The sequence below is a fragment of the Cyrtonyx montezumae genome, unplaced genomic scaffold (assembly GCF_038088225.1).
Source record: "Cyrtonyx montezumae isolate F1298 unplaced genomic scaffold, pur_monq_1.0 scaffold_2, whole genome shotgun sequence".
Lineage (NCBI taxonomy): Eukaryota > Metazoa > Chordata > Aves > Galliformes > Odontophoridae > Cyrtonyx > Cyrtonyx montezumae.
This window is the reverse complement of record NW_027071936.1, coordinates 17,781,627-17,799,506: the sequence shown is the minus strand read 5'-3', so window position 1 is coordinate 17,799,506 and position 17,880 is coordinate 17,781,627. Positions and strand designations below refer to the sequence as shown.

Sequence of the window (17,880 nt, the reverse complement as noted above, 5' to 3'; positions counted from 1 at the left end):
GACAACAAGTGGTGAAACAAATGAAAACAACCACCATGCAACCACAAGCTGAATGTGGGCTAGGTGGACAATTGCTGTTTCTTTTGCCTGCCAAGTCTTAATTAAATTAACATTGAAACACCAGAAATTTTGGCAAGATAAAGGTGCCTGAATTGCAGGTGCGGGTAGAAAAAGTACTTACATAGCAGAAAGACAATGAAAAGTAAAACAGTAGCTACCCAGGAGTTGGATATGTATCTAAAGACATCACTCAAAACTGATATAAAATACAATGCCAGTGTAGAATTCCCACTATTCTTATATGTTCAGTCAATTTCTGAACTGGATGTAATCCTTCTAAGCATTTATACACTTTTCACCATCACAGAATTACTGTTTTGGCACACTGCTACAATAGAAAGATAACTGTTTTTTGTATTTAAGTGAAATTCTCTTCCTTGGAAGACAATTTGTTTTTGCAATATTCCCATAGTTACGTATTTAACTATGTGTTGCAGCTTAAACCTTCAAGTCTGGATCTCACAGAGCAGAATCGTCTGTGTTTCCACTTCAGCAGGTTTACTGTAGCCTCTTGTTGCACTGGATTTCTTTCCCAAAGTTAGCCTTCCTGGGCTCTATCTGAGGCTGATGTTCTTCCCTTAAAAATACTGCTAGCATGAAGACAGCAAAAAGACACTGCCATAAGGTATACAGAAATAACACATTCCTCACTCCTCAAAGATGAACTAACCTGCAATGCCTACATGTATGACAGCATGTTTAGTCTCTTGCCTGGGCCTTGCACTTACTTATTTTCTAATAGCATCTGTCACCATTTTCTACACTGGTATATCCATTCTCATGTCCAAGACAGATCTTTGTGTTTCAGTTATCTCTACACTCCACGGACCTTTGGAAGAATATCTGCTTGCCAGATCCTACACTGCACTAAATCAGTGAATTTGTCTACATGATCCTTCAGCCATTTGCAAAGAGCTGTGTATATGTGGATGCTTCATTCCTTGGTCTGTTTTCTTAGCAGAAGGTGCTAGTGACTTTGTACTATTGGTGCAGGCGGTAACAAACCTAGTAATCAAGCCAAGCTCAAATAATCATAACGTATGTTAGGCAAATCAAAAACACAGACAAACATCAAGATTTTTACTACTATACTATGAAACTGAACATTTAAAGTAAAGTTACTCATATAGCCAGTCCTCAAAACATGGCTTGGTCATTTAGGTTGTAGATTTTATACAGATGATGCAGCCACAACCAAACTGACTTAGTAGAGGTCAGCACTGGTCTGAAAACACAGCCCTGCTTTTCTTGTTGGCACTACATCAGCAGTGCCTTTCTTATTTCCCCTGCCATGCTCTCCAGTTGCATGTCAGACAGGTAACAGTATTCTAAAGAATCAAATTTTAAGTACATTTTTGCAGTTTCTGAAATATCCCCTTTGTACAGCCTCAGCAGGGTCTGTGATATCTGTCATTACAGTAGAGGGATTTTCCTGTGTTCCTAATTAATTAACTATTTTGACAAATACTTCGTAAAGATTTCCTAACATACTACAATATTGTTAAAACTAAATACTACTCTAAAGCACATCAAAATTATGAATGACACTGTTGCTCCTAAAATCTGGAATTGTGATTAACATATGAAGAAAACTAAGTCCCCTTCACACAGTGACACATTTAGTTTCTGTCCCCCTTATAAGCATGGGTATAGACAACAGCTTACAGGCTCACCTGGATAAAAATGACAGTTATCAAAACACAGAAATGAACCCTTGAAATAAGAGTGCCTGTTCATCATACAGCAATGAATCAAAGCACTCCTCCCACTGTCTTCCAAAGCTCTTTTGAAGTTTATGTTCTAGGAGATTTTAAGGCAGATTCCCAAGTTTTACACATAAACTTGAGTGGTCCAGGAATTAAAATCCTGATCCAGACTGAGACACAGTGTTACTCTCCCTCCAACAAGCAAATAAAGCTTTAGTTTCCCTGGATCTTTATCACTATTCAGAGAAATTCATATACATGGAATTCTGAAGTGGCACGTTTTAATTTTGCCCTTCTTGGCCAGAATTTAATGTCAACATGAAGTCATAGGCCAAGCATAGCAACTGTGAAGGAGTACCTGTTTTTCAATGATGACAAATTGAAATTTCCAATACAGATCCCAAAAATGGAAAGTGATGTTTATCATACAGATAAAATATGGTCAAAGCTTCGAGACAAGCATTGTAAAGGATCTTCAAAATCAAGCAATCCATAATGGCACTGTGCTCCTCCCTTTTCCTCCTATCTTTAACTTTCTAAGCTACAATTGAAACTTGCATTGAACTCAACAGTGAACCGAAATTATGTGAAATGAAAACAAAGCAGAGGTACTTTTTTCAATTAAAATATAGTTTTTAGAAAAAGGTATTATGAAAAAAAAAGTTAATAAAAAGATTCCATCAAGTTGCAAAATAGCAGTAAAATACAGTCTGGAAAGCAATACACTAGTAGCCTGACAGAAGCCATTCTGCTGCATAAAAAACTTAACCATGGGAGTATCAGGATGCTGAGCAATAATTGAGTTTAGATTGAAGTGACTGCAGATGTTTTTGAACAACCGTCTCTTTCTCAGGCTCGCCCCTTTTCAGGTAAAGGTTGTTTGTAAATATGAGAAAATTCTCAGGCATGGTGCTCCATTTATTTTAAACAAAATAATGGAAACCTGGTTTGCAAGACATAGTGGTATCAATACTTAATTAGAAGTAAGAGCCAGATAAGCAAATGAAGTATGTTCACAGAAGTTACTGATAACACATTTTAGCTAGAACAGTAATATTCAGTTTCTAAATTATGCTAGCATCATCATTCTTATACTCAATCTCTTTTTTTTCTCCTCTCAAGTTTAAGGTATGAATTGGATTAATCTCACAGTATTCAACCATGTCACTCTTCAGACCCAAAATACTACAGACATCACCAACACTTAATTGCTTAAATTTCTTTTTAATTTTTTTCCCTAGAAATTAACATCATTCTACCAAAATGCTTCTGACTGAAATATCAGTGAGGTTGACAAACTAATCAGTAGAAAGTACAAGCATTATGATACTATAGATTTTAGTGATTTCATTTTACAAAACAGATATGTATTATGAGAACTAACATGTTCTTACACATGACCCCAGCACCAAGTATTTCAACTGTCAGCAAATCAGCTGGTTCAAGACAAATTGGAATATGTAATTTAGAAGCACATACGGAAAAAAAAGGTAGGAAGAAATGACCTTAGGCAACAAAGTGAGTAAAATATTAATGAACCTATATTTAACTAAGATACAGCTAATATATGACAGAGGACAAGGGAAGGAGAGAGACAGACTTCCAGTTTAGTACTTATCTTTCAAACCACCTGAAGATATCCAGCTAAATTTAATAAGGGAATTTGAAATAACTGAGCATGTAGACTGCAAATGAAGAGAATCAGCACAGGCAAATGTAGGGAATTGGCTAGCTAAATTTCTTCTGAACAGTAAAATAGCAATTGCATAGTAGAAACTAAGTTGAAAAGTAGCAGAAAGTAATATTTGGAAACCCACAAACTGTTTAATAGTATACAGTAGGAGAAAACTTCATCTGTGAGAAGTTGATGAACAAGTGAGAACTGACTTACAGAACAGAACTCAGGCTGCTTGCTGCCATTCTAGATACTACTGCTAAGCTTCCAAACTCTGTCTATGTGGAGACTGCTGGGCTCAGCAAGACCATCTTAAGATTAAATGACCCTTCAAACTTGATTCTCTCATTCAGTTCTTCAGAGAAAAAACAACTGTTCTAACACCTGAATTGAGTACATGGTGTAAGAATATATCCTACTAAATCTATAATTAGTCCAGAAATTAGCCAAACATTAAATTTCTCTTAAGAATTAAAGGCCACCTGATTAAAACAGTGTTGTCTCATAAACAAGACATGTAGCATGTTGGTGAGATCCTGGGTTGGGGAAAGGAAAATAATACAAGAGCACAGGCATGCTCTGTGTGCAGCAGACTTCCAGATCATATATTATGCAAATATTACTTGATCACAAATGGAAAAACGTCTTTAAATTTGTATGGTTTACTCAGTTCAAATGTGTTCTGTGGTCTCCCTAGTAACTCACTCAGAAATAAGAGCCTTCGTGGTTAACTGCATTTTTTTTGATAGTAGAGGGAACACTTGTTTGTACAGGTAAGTCAACAACAGTGCTCTCATAGCCTTTCATCTGGCTTTGAGGGTTATTTTGAAAGCCATATATTTCAAACGTGAACTGATTTAAAACACCAATGCCACCTACGTTGCTTTTCCCAATATATTAATTTCACATTAGATGTTTTCATAGCAAAACTTTATTGTTTTTAAAAAGAAAACGGGCTTGCATCAGCATCACAGTGGTTAGGTACGGTTGAGAACACCAATACTTTTTGTCACTAAGGGATCTTACTAGCTACATTTGATGTAATATGTCTACAAACAGTTGCTCACAAATTATTTAAAATTACTCTAAATTTCACAAGGAATTATTCCAACCTTCCCCAGGAGATAACAATGACCTCACCCAATTCTTGGTGATGACAGCAAAAGGACTTCTGCTAACTTGGTCAAGTTGTAATTAGGCCCCTATATCTAACATTATTTCAACACGTGAAAGACTTGCAGTACATATTCAAATGAAAGCACCCATTTTATTCAGCAACACACTGCAGAAGGCAAAGAAGAAAAAAAATAGTTTTTTCTATACCTGGTAAGTCTGAAAATAGGAGAATGCATTCGTTGAATCCATTTGCAAGAAGACGATCCCTCAGTTGTTGAAGTATAGCTACCCCTATGCAGAATGGGAAGGAGGAATTTCCAAGCAGTAACGTATCCCACAAGTGAAAAATTTTATGCAAAGGAAACACATCTGCATAAAAAAATAGAAAAAGCAAAATTACTCTCCTATAAGGGTAACTTGTTTTATTTGAGAGCAAATGAGACTCAACCTGTTTAAATACAGGTTTATTTTCATATGTTGACAGGCTACTCCAGAAAGGATCAGTATTTTCTTTTCTTATTAAATGCTTTAAATACACAGGTTTTCAGATTTCAAACACACATGAAAATGGGCAATTTGCTTTTCTTTGGGCATAGCATAATTATGCATGAAGAAGCGTATATCAGTTATTTCCAATAGCATGACGACATTAATGAGTGAATCAATAAATTCAGCTACTTAAAATTAAACAAGGAAATGAGCAGAATAGGGAAAAAACTGACAGAATAAAGAAGACAGATGGGCATTGAGGCCTAACAAAAACAGCACCACTGTTAAAGCACCACCATATAAAGCCAAAGGTAGCTCTCCTAAAACACATTATCCTTCAACTAAATAGCTCTAAAATTTTATTTTAATTCAAGTGAACCACTTCCTCAATTTTCCGGAGGTGGGGATTCACATGACAGGCTTTTCGAAGGATGGACAACTGCAACAGCTGTTGCTTCACAGTCAAGAACTCTGTGAAATGCAATTGAGAATTTCACATTAAATTCTTTGATATTTCAGAGAAGTAATCTGTTAACATTTCTGTTGACATGAAAAGAACAAATACCAAGTATCTGAGGAAAGAAGATCACAAATTGCTTTACTAACTTTCTCATCTTTCACTAAAAGCTAACCAAAAAGCTTTCTGCTCTGAATACACATGCACAAACAGAATAACAACATGCTAAAGTGCAATAACATAAAGCTTGTTTTGCTAGCCTTAAAAAGAAGTTTTCCATTTTCTGAACTTAATATGAGTGATGGAAGGTGTCTATTAATATTATAGTATTTTTTTCAAGTATATAAATGTTTGCATTTCACCTTTCTTAAGTACTGCATGTATAATATAATCCAGTTCAAATTTAATATAACCCTTATTCAGAAATAAGAAATCTCAAATTATTATCACATAAGGGCAGAAAGTACAACGTGACATGCGCTGTTGAGACTCATATCACAAATTCACCCTCCAAATTACAAAGAACCGACTAAATGACACATACCACATCAATTAGGGTTTACCTGACCAAGTGAGAAAAATTATCCTTGAGAAATTCACATCTAACCAGAAAAAAAAGAAAGTATACTCACGTGTAAACATTGTAAGAAACCAAGGAATAGCATAGAGCTGCAGAAGGTGGGGGTGCGAAGACGGAAGAGAACAAGAAGAATGTTTTATTAAGATCTACATTTTTTGCTTACGACAATTGTTAATTGCATTAAAAATTGCAAAGCTTGACATTAACACATTTAAAATAAGAAATAACTGCAGCAGCAAAACTACTATGATAGAATGTTTAGCGACCAAAAGCTCTTTTTTACCCCAAGTCACTATTCTCATTTTTTCCACATTATTGTTCTGTGATTCCACAGCGAAAACAAGAACCATGAGCATCATGGACACCTGGCCTGTTTGCCAAAAATAAACAATCAAAAAACTTCACAACTCAACTATCCTCTAAAGCCATAAAGAACTCAAGAACCTGCTCCTTTAAACTGACACATTTCTCCCCTTACATTACATGCTGCTAAATAAAAATTAGCGAAGGGTGCCTGAGCTAGCATAAAATTAACTTCATTTATGATACCTTTTTGACTCAGGAAAAATTGTTGTTTATATGAATAAGTGCAAATCACAACTTCCAACAGAAAAATGAATGGTATCTACATTTTTTTGCTTATGCCAGCATGTATTAAATCACACACTTCTCACTGAAAGGAGGTAACAAGTTTCACTTTCCAAAGTCACTCAAGCAACAATGTCTGTTACCAACAACTTATGCATTTACATGGTTTAACATGACCTTTATGGTTATGCATCATCTGAAGAATCTGAGGCAGCACTTATATTACTCTGAGACTGTCTAAGTTCTGCTGCTGCAATGGCTACAGAAAACCTTCTAGTGTTTGCAAGCTTACAGTCAGAATACCTACATCATCATATATAAAAGATTCAGAATTTATTAGAATAGTCATTTGTGACACTTACAGAGTTTCTTAATCTTTAATGAAGTATTTAGTGGGTTGAAGGCAAAGGAACCTACTTTCATTAAATATCACTGTAGAATGTCCCTACATATTAGGAATGCAAGAGCAAGTCTATCTTTGTTAAATTTTATTCAGCTGCGCAGCTCATGTGCTCTGTTTTCCATTTCTGAAGATTTATAGTTAGACATAAAGCTTAATATATTACTTTTTAGCTCATAAAAAGTGCAAATTAGTACTCCTATTAAGCTTGCCCTGAAAGTAAGCAAATGAACAGCAGAAAATATAATCAATATTATGTTAATGAATGACTACTTATTCCATCAGCTTCTAACTGGGTTGAGAGACTGATGAAATGATGCACATATATACAGAAAGACTCCCTAGCACAGCTCTCTAAATTTGAGTGCTACACCTTAATTTGAGTATCTAATAGCATCTAAACCATACTACCCATAAAACTAAAAGCTATGATGAACAGACTGCTTAGCCTACAATCTTCCAATTGAATTTAAGGGCTCAAAATAAATAAATAACTAACATAAAATCAATACATGCCATTATTTCAGACTCATTATACACTCCTGCTGTTTCCCTGAGTACATCTCTGCAATGCTTTCAGAGTATGTCTGTCTATCTATGGAATAATACCCTGTCCCCTAAAACGTGCCTGTGTGGTGTCTGTGAGCAAATTCCTGTTTACCTGCTTACTTGTATACATTATACTGCTTTCCATACAGTAGAAAAATAATCCTAAGATTCCTCTTTGCTTTCAGGCACATGGATAAGTTTTTGGTTTTTTTTAAACTACATTATTTCCTTGTCACTTATAAGCAATTAATTCCTCCTTCTCATACGTTTGATTACAATGTTTTATCCAAAGCAGCTCCATGCTTACTCCTAATTGCACACACAGACATCTGTATCTTATATGCATATAGAGAAAAAAAAAAGGCACAAAAACTGATATACTGAACATATTACTGGAAGGTAACTACAAGGCAAAGAAGTTCTTCACCCTCCTCACCATCCTCACTAAACCTATCATGGTAATGTGAAAAGTAAGTCAAACTATTTAAGTTAGAAGGTAATGCATTGGGTAAATTTTTATTGAAGAGATTTTCCTCTCTTATTTTCCTAAATGTAATATTCTATGCTAAGGAGGTCTAGGCAAACCTGAAGAGGTTATGATTACTATTACTGAGTAAGCAAAGATAATTAGTATTATTATTTCACCATACAAGTCAAACTGAAAAACAAAGATGAGAAAAACAACTGGAATGTCTTGAAGTTCTCAAATAAACAGGATGCAAAATATTTTTAGTCAAATGACTGCAATTTTAATATACTATTAGTACACACTGCCCTCTAGCCATCATTAGCTAGAACTGCATTTTGCCATGCTGCTTCCAACCGTTCACTACAGAACTACAACACATAATAAGGTTGTGGCTTTTATTCACATTTAATATTATGTATGTTTCCTAACTACAATGAGGTTTTTAAAGCAACATTTGAACTACTGGAACAGCCTGGGAATGTCACATTAAAATGAAAGCCTTTAAAACCAATACTTCACTTTTTAGAGTGACCTGGAGATCAGCAATGCCATAATTGTCATTTTGCTTTGCTAGTACTGTATGAGTTCTTTGGTGCTTTTAATAAGTAATATGACATTTTTTACCTATGAAGAACAATTTGAATAAAAGCATTACAGTTTTTTTTTAGTTAAAAGTGAAATTGCTTCTCTGTCCACTTCGTTTCATTCTCAGTTTTTCCATTATCCCTAGCTGAAGCTCCTCCAGTAGTACTCTGCTACGAGAAACTGCACAAAACTAGAGCTTGAAGACCTCAGTTCAGTGTTTTTCAACAGGATGAAGTAGTTCATTTGCTCCTAGTTAGGTAACAGCTATTTGAAAACAGTCTACTTCTCGACTAGAAACTCAAACCTCCTACGAAGATAAACTCAAATCTCAGTGAAAGCCTTTTCCATGAGAAATTACTGACTGTTAATTCTGTCTGCATTATTTCATTTTCTGACTCCTCCTCTGTAGGATAAGCTTTACATATTTTTATCCATAGAAGATGAGATTTCTGTTGTAAAGACAATTGTTACAAAAATATTCAGCTTGGAAGGCTTTTGTTTCTAAAAATATTTCAGAAAAGCAAAGAAGGTAAAAATAAGTAGTAATTTTTGCTGGTGGAGATGGAAGGGAGCCCTAAGATGTATACACAAGCCTCTTACTCTTTTTCAATTCTTTAACAATAAAATGGCTGAATTGTACAATCCAGGAGTCTCTTATGAACACTGTGTGGAAGTGACAGTGAAGCTCTGCACGTGTTTACAGGACCAAGAAAACAAACTGCTTAATACTGAAGGCCTGAGTGTCCAAAGCACCAACATGCTTCATGTTTGCTATGTGAGTACATAACATTTAAGTTTACTGCAAACCTAAAAGGAGTAAAACACTTTTCATTTCACTAAAGGGTTCTGCCTTCAAAATGCATGCACACATACCTCAAGCCTATTAGATAACCCTATGTTCAGCTGCTACAGTAAAGCACAAAAATGTTTTGATGACCAGGGATGCCAGTAATGCAATTTGAGACCAGCTCCTAAATTCTAAATTCTACCCACCTACATGCACCTACAGAAAATTTGAAGAATGACCACTAATCTCACAAGATCAAATTACAAGAATAAAAATCTCTCCCCAACATTCACTAGCAAACTAACAGAAGGGACAAAGGCAGATGAAAGACTTCAATCACAGGCTTTTTAATTCTCAGTTAGATTAAGCCACATTAAAAGCATCTCCTGCATATCGCCAAAGCAAAGCTAAGCTATCTAACCGAGACAGCAGCTTATTAAGCAACTGCAACCAGACTCTGTCATCTCTTTTACTGACCTGCTGACAACTGTGCCTAGCATCCATAACTGGCAGGTGAAAGCTATTTACAATAATTTATGCCTATAGCTACCCTTCTAGTAAAGTAGCATTTTTTTCTTCTGTTTAAAATAGTCTGCTTTTTACGTCAGAATTATTCTGTAGAATATAGAACAGATGCTATAAAACATTATACAGAGCGGTGGAGATTATCAACTTAAGGAGAGCAGGCAAAGAACTAAGACTCACCATATGTATCTCTCTATTTACATGTAAATCACACAAGCTACCGCAATGTACTTAATCCAAGCACCACATCAGCTAACAATATTCACAATTACTGAAGTTTCAGCACTGTTCAATATTCTGAGAGATACCTGACCTAAAGCAAATGGGAAGGGTGCCAGGAAACACAATCTTTCCTGCAGCAGGAAAGCGTGTTTTGATGATGAAAGATTAATCAGTTTACTTTGATAGGATTAGTACTCAAGCACAAAACTCCGGTACAGATCTCATTACTAAAGTGCATATTCTTCACCTTGATGGATCCTGTACTGTAAGAGGTACAAAAAAAACCCTTTCCCTCTAATCTGGAAGGCAAAGCAACTTTTATTCTTAATGACAAGATTTAGAAAGGACAACTTCTCTTCAGAGGTTAGTGTTAATTTCAGAATTAGCATTTGTATTCAAATGTAAAAGTCTTTGCTTTTATTTTTAAACATACCCCTGTTTTGTAATTATTTGCTGCATTACATACTCGTACACTCTTCTAGGCTAAACACTTAAGAGACAAGGCTCATGTTTGACTACACGCTGTCCAACGTCTACCATGAAACAAAATGTAAAAAATACAAAAAAATTAACTTTTAACTATTCCACCTGACTTGTATTTTTAGAGGAAATAAATATCATGTGCATTAACATGGTGATATTGCAAACTTGATTCTCCCCCAGGATCTTAAACATTCGTGCTACCCACATCCTTCATCTTGTTCTCAAATTTCTAGGCTTTCAGCCTGTGAATATCCTCCCTTCTCCCCAACTTTCATCTTCAGCCCTTTCCTCTTCAGATATGGATTATTAGCAATACACCTAGCTTCTAAACATCTAAGATTATATTGCAGGTTTTTCTTCAATGCTACAGTATATCTTTTTATATTTTAAACATTATTACATTAAGAAGACCTTTACAAATGAAAGGTATATATATTTATAAATATATTTATATTCTTTTCCATTACAGTCTTCATAAACAGTACTAATGAGCATCTGCCCATTCTGAAGCCAAGCAAATTCACCCAGGAATTGCATGTGACAAATCATTTTCATAGGCTTGGCCTTCCCACCTGAGAAAGCGTTATCTTCGACTTTCATACAAGGCTCTAAACAAAGGACAAGAAAGTTTCCCTGTTTATGGTAAATGATAAAAGTAGGGCCCTATAATATAAAGAAGGCTTTTTTTTTTCCTTAAAGCTCTCTCCATTACATTTGAGATTTGATGGCAGTTTTCATTTTTCTCCATCTTGTAGACTTACAATGGATATAACTTGCATACAAGCTCTGCTTTTTCCGTGTTTCTGATAAATTTCAAGACATGATTGCTAAGCAATTTCCAGAATCTGACATATCAGCAGACTAACTATCGTTTGCACGTGCTTTTTGTAATATTTGGAAATTAATGTGTCATTTGGATTAATGAACAGCATTTAATTAGAAGTAAAAAAAATTCTATTAACCATTCTCAGCCACATTCTTTTTTGTATGCTACTCCAAATTTAAAAAACAAATTTTATACATAATTTAAGATCAATCTAAATTAAAACAACTTATAAGCCGCGTTTTCACTGTGTATACCACGACAGCAAAAAAGCAAGGACTGAGGAGTTTAAAACAATAATCAAAATTGAATCATTTTAACAGACAGCCAGAAAATCTTATTGATAAGCGAATCTTCAGATAAACTGCTGTCAAGACAGTTTTGAAAAGTGTCTCATCAACTGTCCTAATTTTTCCTTCCTTTACTTCAAACAATACTTATAAGAATGCTCAGCACTTACATCAGGAATAAAACCAATTTCATTAAGGTGGTTGCTCAGCTCAGGATCATGGAATGCAATCATCTGAGAAAACACCGTTAGGTACTCTGAAATAACAAGCAAATTCAAGATCACTGTCAAAAACCAAAGTTAACACATCCTGCGGTTTTGTATGGTAGCTGCAGAAAACAAAGTACATAGTGGTTTTTGTTTCAATTTTAAAACAAAAAATAAAAGAGAAAATTAATACCATGACTGTCCTTGTCACAATGATATGCAAAACAGAGCAAGAAACATTTCTTTTAGTTTCCTTAATATTTCTCAGTTTGTATTTTCAGCAATTATTTGCTCCATTCATAATGAGGTTGTGATTCATACTAGAAATGCAAAATTAAAGACTTTTCATATGAATATGAACCACAAGATATTCATGGAATTAAGTTAGAACAAGAATGTTTCAAGTACTTTTAAGAGGCAAGCTGAGTGAAATACTCCTTGATTGTAACAATTGCATTTATCTTCAGAAGTTAAATTTTGTAATCTAGAAGTTGATGTTTTAAGGAAGCATTTGCATCATCAGCAACCTCTTAATTTGTCTTTTGTGAAGAAGAAGAGAAAATACTAACTGCAAAAGACAAAATGTAAATGATCTTCAGCATAGCACATCACACTGAAGGGTACAATTTCATTAAGTTGTCTAACACTTGCTTTTAATTGAAACAGAAACCGACAACAGAACAGACACACCGATAGACATCTCTATTTGTTCCAGCCCTCTCTTAGTTTTGTTCACATTGTCATTTGCCTTTTTACAAGGAAGATAAAGAGTCAGTAACACTGGAATTTCATAACAGATGGCAATTGCTTTTTCTCTATGCTCTCAAGCATGGGGTAATTAGGGCTCAGACAGCAAGCTGAGTGAAGGAAGACAGACAGGGAATGTTACCATGCTCCCAGTTTTAAACATGCAGATTTAAGAAAGAACATTCTGTATTATAATTGTATTAGGATTAGAAATGTTAAAAGCTGTGAATCTATCTCAAGAGGACTGTTAAACAATATTCTCATTGTAAGAGCACAAAGGAAATAAATCACAGACCTATTGCAAATTATACTTGAAGGAAAAAGATGCCCAAGCCTTCAAGGTAAGTTGCAGTAAACATTAGGACCCCTTGAACCTCCTTCAGAATTTCACATCCACTTAACTTGCTTTAAGTTGGAAAGATAAAAGCCAAAGTATACTGAACTTCTGAGGTATTAATGCCTTGGGAATCAAGCATCTCAGGAGTGCCAGCCCCCTCCCTTTGATACTGCATCTTTGCCATATCACAGATGTCCTGGCAGCATCCTGCTGTGCACTTAAGTGGGTAAACAGACCCATGCTAAGTTCTATGTCACCAAGGACAGACTACTTCAGAGCTATTTGCATCTCTCTCCTTTAAATTATCTCAATCTCTAGACTTCTATGCAAAGAAATTCTTATTTATATGCACACAAGTTACAGATTCTATATCTTAAATGCATACCAAGGCACATGGTGACCCTAAATTAAATAATAAAAACCCTGCATCTGTAAGGCACACTTTGTAACAGTGATATCCTCATAAAATAGACCGTAATAAAAACTCAAGTATAGCAAACCAATAACTCTGCACAGTCCTGCACATCCAGCTATGCACTGATGAAAACAACTTCACAACTAGTTTATCAGAAGCACATTCATTTTAACATAAAAATTCATACCCATGGTCATTTTTTGTAGCTACATTACAAGGCTGATAAATGCCATCTTTATTTTACTAGCCTGTCTCATGAAATATAACTACTGTGTGAGATTATATGGTATTTTAAGGTGTCTTTAATGAAGACACAGAAGTGTTCACAAAGAACATTATCACTTGGGTCCAGCCAAGTGCTGCTGCCTGAAATTTCATTAAAGGAGATTTTTGTGTTGTTGTTGTCTTGTTTTGCATAATTATGTGTTCTATACCCAAACACCTTGGGCTGCTCTTGCTCCTTATATCATGTGAGAAAATACATCTGATATGCTTACAAAAACAACACATCTATCTTCATGGCTTAGGACTGGCTCAGATATGAGTATTTTGAACTTTGTAGTTCGAACAATTTCTTCTTTCAGCCCCTAAATAGAAGATATAAGGCAGCCAAGCTAAAACTGCAGTAAGCAGTCAAGTGATGCATTCCTGACAATTTCTTTAAACCCACTGAAGGTGGAAAATCATTTAAAAACTTTTTTCCCTTTAATTGTGTTGACACTTTGTTGTTCGACAAAAGTCCCAAGAAAGGATTAAATCAGAATACTGAAAGAATCGTATGAAGTCCAGTTTGCCTGAGTCCTTGTTGACAACAGTTTCTGCAAAGTGACTCAGAAGTGCCTACTCTACTTTATTTTATAGATTTCTCCTGAACTGTATTTCTCATGTCAGATGATATTTTTTGTAAAGTCCCACAGGAGTAGCAGTGGGGAACCTCTGGAGAGCAAAATTACATTATGTAAAGACATATTTCCCTGAGAAAAGCCCTTACCAAGTTATCAATCTTAGTGTCTGAAGCAGTTCTGATGTCTGACATAATACATTTTCTCTTTCATCTTCAGACTTTTTTCCCCCCTTTTTTTCTTTCTTACTTGATAGAATAAAAAAAAAAGTATGCAAACAAGTCCTCTTGAATCCAAACTATTTGTTTTATATAGTCAGTTCATAATGTTTATTCTAGTTTCAGCTGGGACAGAATTGATTTTTTCAGTCTGGTAAGATGCTATGTTCTGTTTCTAGGAAAAAGAGAGCGTTGATAACATGCTGATGTTATAGCTGCTGCTAAGGAGTGCTCTATAGAGGCAAGGCCACTCTCACCAAAAGCCCCAAGGAGTTGGGAGGGAACAGAATCAGCTGACAAACTGGTCAAAGGGATATACCATACCATATTTCATCACGCGGAAAGAGTTTTGAAGGGAGTAGGATTTCACCTCATTCTCTTCCCCTGCTCAGGGGGTTATACCTGGGCATCAGTTGAGGGGTAATGAGCAATTGCTTGTGCATCACTTGTTATATACCTTCATACATACATACACACACACACACACACACACAATATGAAGGATAAAAGTTATGACTGTAACTATAGTTGATCTTTTTTCTATCTTAGCAAATAGTTTTCTATCTTAGCAAATAGTTTTATCTCAACCAATGAGTTTTACTTGTTTTGTTCCCTTCCTCCCCCCCAAAAAAATTCTCTCCCCAGTCCAACTGGGAAGGGTGAGGAGTGAGCAAATGACTGTGTGGTGCTTAGCCACGTACAGGCTTAAACCACAATAGTGTCTCATCTGTAGTCTTTCATACAGAAAGTCTCCTATGTTTACTCCTCAATATTTGCCTGACCAGTTCTTTATCATTAGTTTTTAGGTAGAACATTTATGTCTCCACTATTGTTTCGATTTCTCTAAGACAGAACAAATAAAAAATTAAAGGCACTTACTTACCTTGGATAACATGAGAATTATCCTTTAGAAAGAAGTTATACAAATACTTGGGTATAAAAGCAGACATGCAGGCATATGCCAGAGCTGAAAAAAATAGAAAACTGGATGCAGGGATGGAAATACAAGTACACCTAAAAGTGTTCGTTATTAAGCAGATGAAAGGCACATATTTTAAAATAATTCCATAAAGAAAAATGATTGCAAAGGAACATGGAAAGTGCACAACCCTCTTTAATGAATTTTAAAAGTTTCTATTATCACTTAAGTAATCAAGACAAATCTGGTTGGATGCTCTTTGTTCCCAAATTCTTTCCAAAATTCTTAGTGACAAAGAAATAGTTATGTCTGTATCAAAAAGAGAAGGTCCCTGAAGGAACAAAGTTTTGGAATATACAGTTTCAGACAACTGCATTGCTGCATTCTTCTGTCCCATAGAATTTAGATCTTGTTTACATCCCATGAGATTCTCATCTGGTCTCCTTCTTTAGCTCAGAGTCTGAAGAAGACAGAATTCCCAAGAAAACAACAGTGGAATACTACTAAAACATTTCTCAGCAGTTCCTCACATACCTACCATGTAGAGATTAGAGGTTTACCCCTTCATTAATTCCGGGGAAGTTAGCTGAGATACAGTATTAAAATAGATAGACAACTCTTAGCCATGTTGCTAGATCACTGAGAAGTCTTCATAAGAAACAGAATACAGATTGTCATAAATTATCACCTCCAAAATGATAAACGAAGTATCACGTTTACAGCATTCTTTATAAATGAATTCCAGTTTACAACTTTTCAGGCATTGAAACCACCACTTAATTATCTGAGTCAGATGTATTCAATTAAATTAGTAAACCAGGACACAAAGAACTGCATTTTTCACTATTATACTTTGATTCAATAGGAGAAAAAAAAAAACAAAACAGGTTGCAGAATCAAACCATATGGATGTGCTGAAGAACAAGAAAAACCTGTTGACAGAAATATGTAAAGGTTCACAGTAAAGGCACAGAATAACAGTTACTGTCCTAAGAAAGTAGCTTTCACCCACACACGTTATGAAGAAGTTGGGTATGAAGAAACCACAGTCTAAAGGTGGTCTGATTAGCTTTTAAGTACTTAAGACCATGATCAGCTTTTCTGAATAATGCTCATCTGCATGTTTAATGGTTATGATAGGTTAACAGAAAATACATTCACATTACAAAAGGCTAATCCAGAGCTTCACTGAGAAGTACAAGTACTAGATAATGCATTTACTCTTTTTCTATAGTTGTTACCATTTCTTTTGGGCATGGCAACAAGAGCTTTACAATTCCCTTCTAGTTAAAGGAAGTTTTTGTCTATATGTGGGTATACAAATATCTGCAGACAACAAGAAAAGATTGTCCTTCCCCTCACACCCAGCAGAAAAAAGTACTCACCTTCATTGTTAAAATTCAAGTATAGGAATGGTGCACAAAGAGAATCAAGACCTAAAGAGGGAAGAGCCAAGAAGAAAGGTCAAAGATCTCATTTAAAGCATTTGTCTTATTCAACACAAAACTTAACTGTGAAATTTTGCATACTTTTATAATACCTGGAGTGCTAGACTTCACACATAATGCTGAGAGCAAGTGTGAAATCAACGCATGAAAACAAAGAGGGTTTAAAATTGTTAAAATGATAGTGCTGAATTGACTATTCTGTCATGGTTTTCAAGAAGTCCAAATTACAGTCCTATGAAACTGCCCAGTAACTTCTGCACCATTACCTTTGAACCAATCAGCAGAAAGAAATAACTTGTTCTTAAATGAAGTGATCAAAATTTCTGAAGAGATATGAGACAGTCAGTTTGCCATTACAAATTAAATATAAATTATTAGGAGCTAAATTTACAGTAATCCGCAGATTCATTCTTCAAAAGAAAGAAAAGCCCTCCAAAATTTGTTTTTCGCTTGTTTTTTAGGCATACCTTTCCCATTGATTATCTGACTTTGCTAACTACTCAAGCTCACCTTGCCAGTATACCAAATCAGGATGGGATACAACCCAGGCCTTCAACACACGTCTAAATTTTGCATGACCCTCTGGTGATGACAGCAATTCATCATACTGATGGCAACGAGGAATATCAACTTCAATCTGTATCACAGCCAAAAACACAATATAAAGAGAAACCAGTTTAAATCAAGTAATACTACAGCAGTTATGTAATAATAGAGTTGGAAGTGGTAGAAGTTAGCCCTACAACTTAAGTCAGATCATCATCAAAATCACAATCTTTTTCTCCCATCACTTTCAGATCAGTAACTGAAAGGGGACTAACAGCTTCTTTTAAAAGAGGGCTTTTAAATAAATAAAAGCAGACTTACATTCTAAAAACAACAACAAAAATGCAGATTACAGCTATAGAATTTTCTAACTCAACTTCTGGGCTCATTTCAGCACC

The 17,880-nt window shown here is 35.2% G+C and overlaps 1 protein-coding gene across 2 annotated transcripts in view; it reads right to left on the bottom strand.

Moving 5' to 3' along the window:
- The window catches only part of TBCK (TBC1 domain containing kinase), a 91,768-nt gene that overhangs the window by 35,222 nt on the left and 38,666 nt on the right, over window positions 1-17,880 (bottom strand). For both annotated transcript variants that reach the window (XM_065736503.1, XM_065736504.1), the window contains exons 17-22: window positions 17,447-17,573; window positions 16,874-16,924; window positions 15,453-15,536; window positions 11,975-12,060; window positions 6,136-6,172; window positions 4,765-4,926 (exon numbers count right to left, since the gene is read on the bottom strand). In XM_065736503.1, coding sequence (XP_065592575.1) covers window positions 4,765-4,926; window positions 6,136-6,172; window positions 11,975-12,060; window positions 15,453-15,536; window positions 16,874-16,924; window positions 17,447-17,573 — 547 coding nt within the window. The remainder of the gene's footprint in view (window positions 1-4,764; window positions 4,927-6,135; window positions 6,173-11,974; window positions 12,061-15,452; window positions 15,537-16,873; window positions 16,925-17,446; window positions 17,574-17,880) is intronic.